Source organism: Microcaecilia unicolor, chromosome 1, assembly GCF_901765095.1.
Source record: "Microcaecilia unicolor chromosome 1, aMicUni1.1, whole genome shotgun sequence".
NCBI classification, from domain to species: domain Eukaryota; kingdom Metazoa; phylum Chordata; class Amphibia; order Gymnophiona; family Siphonopidae; genus Microcaecilia; species Microcaecilia unicolor.
The window spans coordinates 706,342,281-706,356,113 of NC_044031.1; the positions used below are offsets into that span (position 1 = coordinate 706,342,281).

Consider the following 13,833-nt stretch of genomic DNA (forward strand, 5'->3'; position numbering starts at 1 on the left):
CTTGAGCTTATCTGTATTTGAGAAATCTGAAATTGTTGGGTGGGATTTTCTGTATGGAATGTGTGATGCGTGAATGATTATTGAGTGCGGACTTCTTATAGCTGCATTTCCAATTAACGCGAGTTCAATTGGTCAGCAACGGAAGGAAGCGATTGCTGTCTGTCTACCTAGTGTCTCGAGAGTGCAGACCCCTTACTGCACTTTCAAAAAAATTCCCTCCCTTTTTGTGTGTTGTAACTGTAAGCATTATGGGTGGGACATCATCTAGACAAATTGATACTCCCCTAGATTGTATGCTTAAGAACTTTAAAAAAGGATTTTTAATTAATGACTATGGACAGACTTTAAGCTCAAGTACTCTAAGAACCTTGTGTGAAGTTGAGTGGCCACCTATGGGAGTGGGGTGGCCCCCTAGTGGCAGCTTAGATATTGAAGTAATCCGGAAGGTCTACAGCATAGTTGTAGGAGAACCAGAATATTCTGAACAACTCCCTTATATAGATTCCTGGGACAGCCTTGTGACTGACCCTCCCTCGTGGTTGAAAACTTATATGGGATCCCCAGTAAAATTCATGTTAGGCCGTGTTCAAAGAAAGATTAGAAAATCTAAACTAGAAGAGGGAAAGAGCCCTAGGAAGCCTACCACCCAATCGGTGGCTTCCGCCCCTACCCTGTCTGAGAAACCCATACTCTCTGATGACCCCTCAGACCTTGAGCCACCACCTTATGGCCCATTGTTGGGGTTCCGTGCTACCCCCAGAGATCCACGCCGTCCAGCCCAAGCTTCTCCAGCACAGACTTCTCCGGATAGTTCTTCCCCTCCTGTGCCAAACCTGCCACACCCTAGGTTGGACTTTTCACCCAGTCTCTACCCTTCTGTGCCACATCCTCTCCTGTTAACTTCTGAAGACCCGTTTTGGGTTCCACTCCCTGACTCCTCAACTCCCGACAGCCCAGCCTCTCCTTCTAATACCCCTACCCACTCATCAGGGGCCCGGCATCCCTTTCAATGGACTGACTCACCTGTGACCACCTCTCAGTTTATGAGTACCCCTCCCCATCCCTCAGGGGTTCAACACACCTCCACTGAATGGGTTAGACCCGCTGCAATCACCTTTGAGCATGATAGGAGGGTAGCTCCTAGCTCTACCTCAGGTTCCATTCCCACCTCCTCGAGAGTTCTGCCCCTCCGCCAGGTAACTACCACTCGACCGGATCCTAATAATCAGGGTCAGGTTATACAGGCACAGGCCTACCAGTATGTACCCTTCACAACCACCGATCTCCTGAATTGGAAGACGCATTACCCCTCTTATACTGAAAAGCCTCAGGCAGTGGTGGACCTAGTGGCTAGCATTATGGCCACCCATAACCCAACCTGGACTGATTGTCAACAACTTCTCCTGACCCTCTTCACAACTGAGGAGAGGCGGAAGATTTTGCAAAATGCTGAGGCCATCACGCGAGCACGTGCTCCCGAGAGGACACCGGACCTAGAGGGGTGGGTTAGAGCTCGGTTTCCTCGCGCAGCTCCAGATTGGGATCCAAATGATGGGCAGCACTATGAACTGTTGTCTGGCTATTGCCGGGACTTGCTGGAAGGTATGAGGAAAGGCATAAAGAGGCCCATTAATCTGGCAAAGGTTTCTGAAATTCTCCAAGGGGCAACTGAATCCCCTGGGGCCTTTCTAGAGCGACTAATTGAAGCCTACAGAACATACACTCCATTTGACCCTGAAGCCCAAGAAAACCAGAGAATGGTGAATAGTGCATTGGTGGCCCAGAGTATGCCAGATATCCGGAAGAAGTTGCAGCGTCAGGAGGGATTCGCAGGGATGAATACCACCCAGCTAATTGAGATCGCAACCAAGGTTTTCATTAATAGAGATCAGGAGGTGCGCCGAGAGGCTGACCGGAAGATGCAGAAGAAGGCCGACCTTTTAGCGGCAGCCATTACTAATTCCACCCTTAACCGAGGTCGACCTCTAGCTAATGGGAAGCCAAAGTGGGATCCCGGACCACCAGCCAGGCCCCGAGATTCCTTCAATCAATCCCGGCCAAGGGGGGAGAATCCCAGACCAAGATTGGAGAGGGACCAGTGTGCCTACTGTAAGGAAAGAGGGCACTGGAAAGATGAATGCCCCCAGAGGCGCCAGGGACTGAGAAGGGGACCAGGAGATCGAGGAAGCCGAGGCCGAGTTCGAGAGGGAAGATATGAGCCTCCTGAATCTGACATCATCGGGATAGCCGAGATGGCAGAATGGGACGAATAGGACAGACCGGGTTCCTACAAACTGGGCTCCCAGGAACCTATGGTCAAGTTAACTATAGGGAGCCGCTCAATTCCATTCATGATTGATACAGGAGCTGAACATTCTGTTGTGACGGAGCGATTAGCGCCTGTGTCTGGAAAAACTGTCCGAGTGGTGGGTGCCACGGGGGTGCAGAACCGGAGGCCCTTCCTGACAACCCGTAGATGCCAATTAGGCTCACACATAGTCACTCATGAATTCTTGTATATGCCAGACTGTCCAATCCCTTTGTTAGGCCGAGACCTGCTGTCCAAGCTTAGGGCCCAAATTTCCTTTGACTCTGATGGCCAGACTTCAGTCTCCTTTCGGCCCCCGATATCCAGCCCTAAGGGTATATTGAGTTTCTGCTGCCCTCTTGAAGAAGAATGGCGGCTGCATCAGTCGCAGGGCCAAGTTGACCTACCCCTGGCAGATAGCTTTCAGGTCAGAGGGGTATGGGCAGAAGATAATCCCCCAGGGTTGGCCCGAAATATTCCTCCTGTCCATGTAGACTTACTTCCAAATGCCCGGCCAATCCATCTTCGCCAATACCCAATTCCCAGAAAGGCTCTGGAAGGGATTCAAGCACATTTGAATCGTCTGTTATCCCATGGAATTATTCGTCCTTGTCAGTCTCTATGGAATACGCCACTATTGCCAGTTCAGAAGCCAGGGACTGAGGACTACCGGCCAGTCCAAGACTTACGAGTGGTCAACAAATCCACTATCTCATTACACCCTGTAGTGCCTAATCCATATGTCCTGCTAGGATTGATACCTTCTGGAGCTACCCATTTCACGACACTAGACCTAAAAGATGCCTTCTTTTGTATTCGGGTGGCCCCAGCCAGTCAATTGCTTTTTGCCTTTCAATGGGAAAACCCAGTAACAGGAAGGAAGCTTCAGTATACATGGACCCGCCTGCCACAGGGGTTCAAGAACTCCCCCACTATTTTTGGGACAGCCCTAGGGCAAGATCTTAAGACTTTTAAATCTGAGCCTTCCAGGCGAGTTTTACTCCAGTATGTAGATGACCTCCTGATTGCAGCAGTGACCCAGGAAGAGTGTTTTGAGGCTACTAGAGAATTGCTGGAGCTACTCTTGGATGCAGGCTATAAGGTCTCACGCTCAAAGGCCCAACTTTGTCAGTCAGAAGTGAAGTATCTGGGCTTTTGTATTTCCCAGGGAAGTCGGAGACTGGATGCTAGTAGGAAGCAAGCGGTAGCTGCAATTCCCCAACCCAAGTCCAGAAGAGAAGTTAGGGAATTTCTGGGAGCAGCCGGATTTTGCAGAATTTGGATTCCAAATTTTGCATTGATGGCGAAACCCCTTTACCAAGCCACAAAGGGGGGTGAAAAGGAACCATTTGAATGGGGACCTACTGCTCAACAATCCTTCATTGCCATAAAGAAAGCCCTACTCCAAGCCCCTGCGTTAGGCCTTCCTGATGTGGAGAAACCTTTCTCATTGTATGTCCACGAGCGACAGGGGGTTGCTCTGGGTGTGCTGACCCAGATGATGGGATCCTGGCAGAGGCCTGTTGCATACCTGTCTAAACAGCTGGATGGAGTGGCTAAAGGATGGCCAGCCTGCATGAGGGCCATTGCAGCAACAGCCTTACTGGTCCAGGAAGCTGATAAGTTGACCTTGGGGCAAGAACTGGTTGTTAAAGTCCCCCATGCAGTTCTTACCCTCATGGAGTATAAGGGCAACCACTGGTTTACAAATAACCGCATGGTTAAGTACCAAGCCAGCTTGTGTGAGAATCCACGGATACACCTGGAAACAGTGGCTACATTCAATCCTGCTACTCTTTTGCCAGCATCTGAGGGACCACCGGATCATGACTGTATCCAAACCATGGATGAAGTGTACTCCAGTCGACCAGATCTTAAAGATGTTCCTTGGAGGGACCCAGATGTAATTTATTTCACAGATGGAAGCAGTTATGTGGAGAACTCCAAGCGACTGGCAGGCTATGCTGTGGTGACAGAGGACAAGGTGATAGAAGCAAGAGCCCTGCCCCAAGGAACTTCAGCCCAGAAAGCAGAACTTGTGGCCCTCATACGAGCTCTGGAGTTAGCAGCAGGACTGGTAACCAACATTTATACTGATTCCAAGTATGCTTTTACAATTCTACATGCTCATGGAGCTTTGTATAAGGAAAAGGGACTCATAAATGCTGCAGGCCAACCTGTTAAGTATGGACCTGAAATACTTCAGCTGCTAGAGGCTGTGTGGGCCCCTAAGAAGGTAGCTGTCATTCATTGCAGGGGACACCAAAGGGTAGATACTCCAGTGGCCCGAGGGAACCGCCATGCTGATCGGGTGGCCAAGGAAGCTGCTCGAGGACCCCCAGCAAGTACTGTGACTCCCCTGTTCCAAATTCGATTGCAAGAATGGACGCCTATGTATACCCAAATGGAAGAGAAATGGGCTCAAGAGGAAGGTGCAGTAAGGAGACCTGATGGCTGGTTACATCTCCCTGATACCAGAGTTCTGGTGCCACGCCACCTAGCTTGGCCTGTAGTGTCTCAAGCTCATGACCTATCACATTTAGGGAAAACAGCACTAGCCCGCCTACTCAGTCGAGTAGTGGTGCTGGAAGGATTGGATAGTCTGGTTGCCACTGCCTCTGCCCGATGTACTCTCTGTGCCCAGAATAATGCTCGTCAGGGACCCCGTATTCCACCAGGAGTTCAGTCTAGAGGACTAACACCCTTTGAGTCTTTAGTTATAGATTTCACAGAAATGCCCAGGAGCGGTAGGCTCCGATACCTCTTGGTCATGGTCTGTACCTTTTCTGGGTGGGTGGAAGCATATCCTACAGTCACTGAGAAAGCCACAGAAGTAGCTCGAGCTCTCCTTAGGGATGTCATCCCCAGGTATGGACTGCCCCTTGCCATAGGTTCAGATAATGGTCCCGCCTTTGTTGAAGCTACACTTCGGGCCCTGTCCCGCGCATTGCGCATTACCTGGAAATTGCATTGTGCCTACCGTCCCCAGAGTTCAGGGCAGGTTGAGCGAGCAAACAGAACCTTGAAAAATAGCCTAGCAAAGATTTGTCAGGAAACCCAACTGAAATGGCCACAGGCATTGCCACTAGCCCTCTTTCGCCTCCGATGCACCCCAACTAAAGGAACAGCCCTCTCTCCCTTTGAAATTGTGTATGGGAAGCCCCCAGCCATTTTACAGGGAATTAAGGGAGACATAGGGATTTTAGGGTCTGCCCAGGTGCAGGAGCAGGTAGCCCTCCTGGGTAAGATAATTTCTGAGCTTCAGTCTTATGTGAGAGAAATAAACCCTGTCCCCTTCCAGGCTCAGGTACATTCCTTCCTGCCAGGGGATAGAGTTTGGGTGAAAGATTGGAAGCTCCAGCCTTTGGGGCCCCGGTGGAAAGGACCTTTTACTGTTTTGCTTTCTACCCCTGCAGCTGTGAAGGTCGCAGGGATTACTCCATGGGTCCATTGGTCTCGAATTAAGTCTGCTGACCAGACTGAGCCCAGCACGGATCAGACGGAGCCTAGACAGTGGAGAGCAGAAAGTGATCCAGCGGAGCCATTGAAGTTGCGCTTGACCCGAACCAAAGAATCTACTAGCTGAAAAGAAGGGTCAACTGCATGCTGCAGGAGCTGCTGAACTTCGGCTTCATACTGAGACTCTTTCTGTCCAGATTCTGGCTTTCTTGGAATTTGAGAGCTTGATCCTTATCAGTTGAGGGTCTATCCCAACTGGTATAAGAACTCAAAGACTGAGAACACTATATGAGAGTAATCTGTGATTAGCACAGACTGTTGAAATATTATTGCTTAATTAGTTTGCTGTATTTGTTTTAGATTAAGAAGAAAGAAAATGTTAGTAGTTTGGATGCTTTTGTTGTTTTCTACTCCTTGCCTCCTTGTTCCTAAAACCCCAACTCGCTCCAACCTTTGGTTACACTCAGTCCAGGAACTAATTAGCCAGGCAAAGATTACTTCCCCTTGTATTGTGTGTTCCCGATTTTCTCCTTATACTACAGATGTCCCAGCTGTTCCTGTCCCTGTGCAACTCCCAGCTCTTATACCTCCCTACTTTTCGAGTTCAGGCCCTTGGAGCCAGGATTATACTTGGTGGTCCTTTTATAATGCTACTTCCCCCTCTGACTCTTCTCTAAGGCCAGTTTTTACGTCTCCCTATCCAGCCTCTGAAGTGTTTTGTTTAACAAGAAGCATCTCAACTGTTCTTCCCATTCCCTGTAATTATACTAATGTTCTCCCAGAAAAAGGAGAATCTGTGTGGGTAGTTTCTCCAGGTACTCCTATGTGCCCTGCTACCATACCTGTAGATTATGACCCAGGTGATTATTTGGCTCCTAAGCGTACCACTGAGAAGACTATAGTGTCCAAGCTTATTTTCTACTTTCATAAGTCCCCGGGGTATGAAGAGTTACTAACAAATGAGCAGCCTGTCACAATTGGGGATTGGCGCCTATGGTGTGCAAAGTCTCCATTTCGTCTTCGTTCCCCCTGGGATAGGGGCTCGCATTATGGGCACCCTAAGTACCCTGTCCAGCCTGAGCCAACATTTATTGGGAACTTTCCTCACCCTCTTCTTGGTCATTACTGGCTCTGTGATAATGTCCTCCACATGATTCTTCCCTCCACATATGATTTTTGTGTATTGGTAACCTTGAATTATTTTCCTAAAGTTATTCCTCTCAAGCCACTATCCCCGCACCGCTCTAAGCGAGAGGCTTTGTCCTTACCCTCCTCCGTTGCCACAGAGGATGAGGCGATTGAATTAGCCCTCCAGTATATTAATTCTACTTATCCTCTGACTAAAAAGAGACTTGTAGCCCTTTCTGCCACGGCCTGGATTCCAATTGGAGGCCCGGTAGCGGGTATTACTGAACTAGGTATGGCTACCCGGAGACTTCAATCCCTACTCCATGTTTTAGTTCATGAGCTGAACGTGGTAGTCAATGCATTGCAGGATCAAATTAATGAATTAAGTATAGTTTCTCGGTATAATCGTATGGGCCTTGACTATCTCTTTGCAGCCCAGGGTGGTCTCTGCACAGTGCTAAATTCTTCAGAGTGCTGTACTATTGTCATAAATAGGACGCATGTGGTTAGGCATGCCATGGATAAAGTCCTACAGTTGGCCAGCCTTAATGTGGAGGATTACCGAGGAGGATTAGACCTTACCTCCTGGTGGTGGTCATTGACCTCCTGGATACGTCCCTTGTTCATTTCCCTAATAGTCTTAGTTTTAGCAGGGTTGTTGTTTTGTTTCCTGGCCTCATGTGCTTCGGCAGTATGCCGTCGGACCTTAACAAGTAGGGTAATGGTGGTTCATAAGTCTATTCCCAGTTAGGATCACTATAATCTCCAGAGTTTGAGTTGTGAGACTTATCTCTGCATAAGCTGATTTTAGTCTCAAAGGGGGGAATGAGGCAGTGGGCAAAGAAAGTGTTAACTCTGAGAAATGATATTAAAAGCTTGAAGTTAGAATTCTAACTTTTTACTTTGCAACTAAAGTGAAGGTATGCCAGATGGTTCATATTATCTCAATGTCTGGCTTGGCTGAGCCAAAGGTTAAAAAGGTCAGAGAAAGGAATTTCTTTCACCCTTGTGAATAATGAATGCTAGCTCAACATTTGTATACTGTTAGACATATTGTAGTTTAAGAATAGGCTGAAATACTATTTAGAAGTGCTTAATATGTAGATATTCCTGATATTTAGAATATGTCTTATAAGAAATACTGATTCTGTGTATTCTGTGTAGTTAATAGGTAGGAAACCTTTTTAAATTCTGTATCAATTCTTTGTCTGATGTTTCTAAGCAAAGACTGTAGTGAAGAGGCCAACATGTGGTTTGACTTAGCCATAGTTCTGGCTGGTTCAATGTATAAGCTGATAGGTGAAAAAGGTCAGGAAAAGTCTTGATTAATTATAGCTAAGTGTAGGACTGGCCTCCTGAAAGTAATAACAGACCATAGCCGTATGCTATTAAGTAAGACTGACTTTTGACCTCTTTAATGAATGCCAGAGTTTAGTTAGCAGTTAGTATGAACCAGACTAGGAATATGAGAATAACCAATCTCACTAGGGCCTCTTGGTCTCTAAGGGAACCCAGTTTAAGCTATAGATGAGACATTAATCATAAGGAAAATATAAGAGTTCTGGAGACCAAATGTCTGGCTTAAGGGGCCCCAGGTTAGAGGTCAGTTTGAGGAATACCAAACCTATGTAACTGATATTTCAAAAGTAATGATTGGTTGAGGCAAAGTGACCAATCTATTCCTTAACCAATTGGAGAGTAAGGGGGGGGCCAGGCTAGGAGGGGGCTTAGAACAGTATTTAAGTAGGAGCAGAAGCAGTTTACGTCAGAAGGAGCTCAGAAGAAAGAGAAGGACAGAAGGAACAGACAGAAGAAGGAGAAGACAGCATAAGAAGAGAAGCAGCTGAGACAAAGACACAGAGAGCTGAGAGAAAGACACAAAGAGAAGAAGAGACTTAATGCTGATGTCCTGCTTTGTTTGCTGGCAAATAAAGAAGATTACTTTCTCATTCTGGTGTGTGCTGTCTGACTCCTGAAGTATCACAAATTCATGCATCCATTCCTGCAACACTATAACTAGCACAACACCTGCAGTACTTATTTCAATGGATAGAATCATAGACTACAAATACTACACAGCTTTGGAATGTAAGTTTAAAACCAAGGAGGTTTAATGAAGACAGGCGCAGCATGACATCACAAAGTTGAAGATGCCCCCACCCCCCTGCAGCCACCATCTTGGTATGTCCAAAACAAACATCAGCTGCTGCTGCATCTGCCCCGGCTGTTGTATATTGCTATTTTATCTCAGGTATATTTAGAAACATGCCGGTTTGTGCAGCATACTCAGGGCTTTTTTTTGAGGGGGTACTGAGTACCGGCACCTTTTCCACTGTCTGCTGAAAAATTGACCCATGGATCTCAAGTTTTAATGAAAGAGCTTAGGCTCTACACACAAATTCTGCCTTGCCATAGGTTCTGTGACTGATTGCAGGAGGCTTGGCTATTATGGGGTGGGTCCCTCAGTAATCAACCCACCCCTGAAGGGTGGCCTGGCATTTGAATACCGGCATCTTTTTTGCTAGAAAAAACACGCCGCGCATACCTATAAACACAGAGGCACCTTATTGCGGGGCTCGACACTGTGCGTATGATTGAGCTGGATGAGGGCGCAGATGTAGTGGCTGGTGTTTGGCGGTCGGCAGCAGCCTGAGCATGCAAGCTTCACCATACTCATAGGTGCCAACTTTTCAAAATAAATTGGTGGTGCCAAGTCCAATGGAAACCACCTCGCCCTGGACACATACAAGGAATTTTTTCAATATTGGGGTTACTCAAGCACCCATAGAGCCGGCTCCTATGCTTCTAGTCAATCATTATCTGAGCTGAAACCACTGGCAGAGCTTGCCGCCATATTGTTAAACAATAGCAAACTTGTGAAGTTTTTAAAATTTTCCTTGGTTTTGCATTCTCCCTTTTTGGGAAGGGAAATGTAAGGGGAGTTTTCGAGGTGTCTGTGAAGGAAGGGGGGGGGGGTTACATTCAAAATGTTTCACTGCTGCAGAGCTTGCTTTATTTGCAATGCTATATTGCGGATTTCGGTGTTGTGGGGCGTAGTTATCGTTATTTTTCTTACTGGTCCCCTTAAGGAAAAGCGCAATCGCTGTTGTTGGGTTGCATTAAGTCGGTACTAGCTAAAGCTTCCCCTTTTCTGTGTCAATATTTTATTGGTGTGGGAAAAAACTGTGCCTTTTTTTTTTTTTTTGCTTGCCACAGCGGCTCAGGTTCTGCGCCAGGGCCAAGCTCGTAGTGGCACGGTCCCACTTGCGGCAGTAGCGCCATCGTGCAGCCCAGCATCAAGCCGCCGCCAGAGACTAGAATAGTCCTGTTCCTGTTATTAAAATTCCTTGCTTAAAACCAAGACCGGCCAAATAAGTCTTCTTCCTGGAATGTGTAACTTTGTAGGTCAAAATAAAACGAGAAAACCCCCTGCAGAGAAGCAAATGTGATAAGTTTCCTATTATGTAGTTGCTCGGAGTCGGAAGGAATACGATACTACTACTACAGCTAAGAAGATCGCTGCTGGCTGGGAAACTTTTTATCCAATCGGAGCGAAGATAACTGGGAAGTAGGTAAAGACGAAGTGTCGGGATATGCTTTTGTTGCTATGGCAACAGGAGTGAAGCGTAGCTGAGGATTGGTGGAGACTATAGGAGTTGTGGCGTTTTCTTAGGAGATCTCACACAGCTCTCTCTCCCTTTCTTGGATCGTATGTATTGTATGCTGCTTTTGGCAGCCGTGAAACCTTCCTACGAAGATGATGGTAAGATTTATTTTTTAAGTTACATAGTGTGCTGGTGGAAGCTCTGTTAATTTACGCGCCAAATTTTGTTTTAGGAGTGTTCGCGGAGACGAATATATTCTTTTAAAAATAAAAACAAAACTTTCCCACTATTTATCTCTCTCTTAAACAAACCTATTTATGACTTTCTGATTTTACGAGTTTGCTTGGCCTTTATGACCCTTTTCAACTTATTGAGAGAGTGCTAGAGGGACGGAGATGTCAGCCCTGAAATCTGCCTTTAGTCAAAATGAATGACCTTGCCGTTGCCGGTCTGATAAAAGAGATTTCGTTTTCGGTAAGGTCAAAGTTAAAAGGGGTTCAGAATCGTGCAAGACCACGATTTCTCTTTGTTTAAGAACCTGCATATGAATTATCCCGTTATAGCTATGTGGTATTGGCGTAGCCAGACCCAGTATTTTGGATGGGCCCAGAGCTAACTTAGATGGGCCCTTCCTGCCCCCCCCCCCCCCCCGAGATATTAAAAAAAAATTATAGATTTTTTTTCACCTACCTCACATCAACATCTCTCCTCCTCTGTGGTGTCCTGCATCTGACCGCCCATCGCTGAACCCCGTACCTCCCTGGTGTATCTTATATGCAGGGGTGTGCTGGTAAATTTTTAACAGGCTCTTTCTCCGGACGTAGCCAGCTCTGCAGTTGGAAGGGCCAGGGGTGGCTGGGGGGGGGGGGGGGGGGAGCAACACTTGCCTCTCTCTCCTCCCTCCCTTCGTGCGGGCACACTAGGCATACCTTTGCTGGCAGCCAATAAATGGACTGCCACCACTCCCAATGTCTTGCTCTGAGCAGCAGGCTGGAACTTCTCTCACATGCTCGAGAAGTCCCAGCCTGCTGCCCAGAGCTGCAAAGAAGGAGCGGGGAGCAGCAGCAGTCTATTTACTTGGCTGGCAGGGCTCAGCATCCCCACCAGCAAAGTAAAAGAGAATTCAGCAGGGGGTCCAAGCCCACATTTTGCGAGCCAGTTGTTAAAGTAGCCATGGAGGGCCCTACTTTAACAGCCGGCTCCCAAAATCCTTAAAAACTTAACAACCGGCTCTTGCGAGCCTGTGAGAGCCCGCTCCAGCACACCACTGCTTATATGTGTCCCCAGTGCCTGCAGTGATTCAATTATTGCTGCCTGTGCCAGCTCCACAAGCTTCCATCGGCCAGGTCCAGCCAGACAGGAAATGATGAAAGCGAGGGCGAGACCTGGCCGTTGGAAGCCTGCAGGGCCGGCAGGCAGCAATAATGAATCACTGCCGGGGACGCCTGTAAGGTACACCAGGGAGGGACAGGGTTTCGCAACGGGTGGGCAGATGCTGGGATGCCGCAGAGAAGGAGAGATGTTGATGTGGGGTGCTGCTGCTGGGTGGGCCTGTGCCCACCCAGGCCCACCCCATAGCTACGCCACTGGGCATTCAGCACCCCACCTCTGTTCCTATTCAGTAAGGCTTTGTGGGAATATAGACTGGCTTGTGTTGCCATGTCAGAGTAGAAACTGAAATGGAAAATTAGGGGGTATGCCTAGGGGTTCTGATCCTAGGGATTTATTATTGTAAATATAAGGTGATATTTTCAAGCTAAAAATTTATGTATATTACTGATTTTATGTTGCAAAATCCAATTTTAGAAATGTTTTCAGAGTTTTGCCATTAGAACTGGGAATGGAGGGATGTGCTGGGGAATAGTTTTGCCTGTAATTCATTTAGGGGCCCTTTTATTAAAGGGTGTTAAGCACTTAACAGGGCACAAGGCAATAGGCTACCGCACCAGCACGTAAGGGGTTGTGTACAGCAGTTTGCTTGATTGATACTGAGCGTTAAATCATGCATTACTGCATTTTTCTGAAAATTTCTCTTAGGGGTTATGGCATGGGCAGTGAGTAGGCATGGAGGAGTTAGCTGTTAATATTAACTCAGAGCAGATAGCGCACGTTAATTGTAATGTTAACCCATGACCTACAATAGAGAGTATACCCCAAAAAGGTGTTGGTTTAAATTTGGGCTCAGCATGGTAAAATCCTGTGTTATAATGTGTTAAACCCAGATTGTAGTAAAAGGACCCCTTATTTCTTTTTTTTTCTTTTCTGTTAACATTTTTTGTACAATTTCATTGTGTTACTTTACATACATAAAGGCCCATTTTAGATAGGTCTTAGGTTGATAGGTATACAAGTTCAGTTCTATTTCAGAAAAGGATCTGCAGACATAGAGCCTTTTCTAAAATACATGCAGGAGTATGCGATAAGAGCATCCATTTTATAATTATAAATGTGAAAACATCAACAGAAGAAACATGGCAATCTACATGTGTAAGTGCTGACAGAAGGGGAAGAGGGAGATGATACTTGATATACCACCTTTCTATGGTTACAATCAAAGCAGTTTACATATTATATACAGGTATTTATTTTGTACTTGGGGCAATAGAGGGTTAATTGTCTTGCCCAGAGACACAGGGAGCTACAGTTGGAATCAAACCCAATTCCTCAGGTCCTCAAGCTGCTGCACTAACCACAAGGCTACTCCTCCACTCAATATGTGTCAGCCATCTTGCAAACCTATGTGTGCCTGCTGCTAAGTATCTACAGAGTCTGCATTCTTTTACTATTTGGAGGAGGAAATCAACAGTGGATTAAAGAGGATAGTTCGTTCCCTGTAAAGGACTGACTGAACAAGCACTTTTTAAAAACCTGTACATGTTTTTGAAGAGGTGTAAATTCTAGCACACAATTTTTTCCCCACATACACATATAGTCCTGTTACAGAGGGAATACATATGTAGAACTTAGTTTCATTGAAGCCCGATCACATCCAAATTACCCCCCCCCCCCAAAAAAAAAAAAAAAAAAAATCTATGTACTATAGATTTCCATGTGTAAATACTGGCTTTTTAAAATGGGGGTTTTCATTGTATGCAATAATGTGTAAATGCTGGTATTAACTAAACCTATGAAAAATGCTTAGAGTGTGGAAATGCAAAATCATTAGATAATACTAAATTACACTAATTTCCACCTAATGAAAATGATGTAAAACTCTAAATGTAGTACCGTTCTATGAATAATATAGGAAGGAAAAAGGCCTCATAGAGCTCCTAGATTTTAGCCATCTACTAGAGCTTAAATGGGTCTTAATAGATCCTCTGTTCATCATTG

The 13,833-nt window shown here is 46.4% G+C and overlaps 1 protein-coding gene across 1 annotated transcript in view; it reads left to right on the forward strand.

The window, feature by feature from the left end:
- The first annotated feature begins 10,553 nt into the window (after window positions 1-10,553).
- Window positions 10,554-13,833, forward strand: part of MNS1 (meiosis specific nuclear structural 1) — a 123,342-nt gene continuing 120,062 nt past the window's right edge. The window contains 1 exon segment of the mRNA XM_030190410.1: window positions 10,554-10,658. Within this exon segment, the coding sequence (XP_030046270.1) occupies window positions 10,653-10,658 (6 nt within the window). The 5' untranslated portion in view covers window positions 10,554-10,652.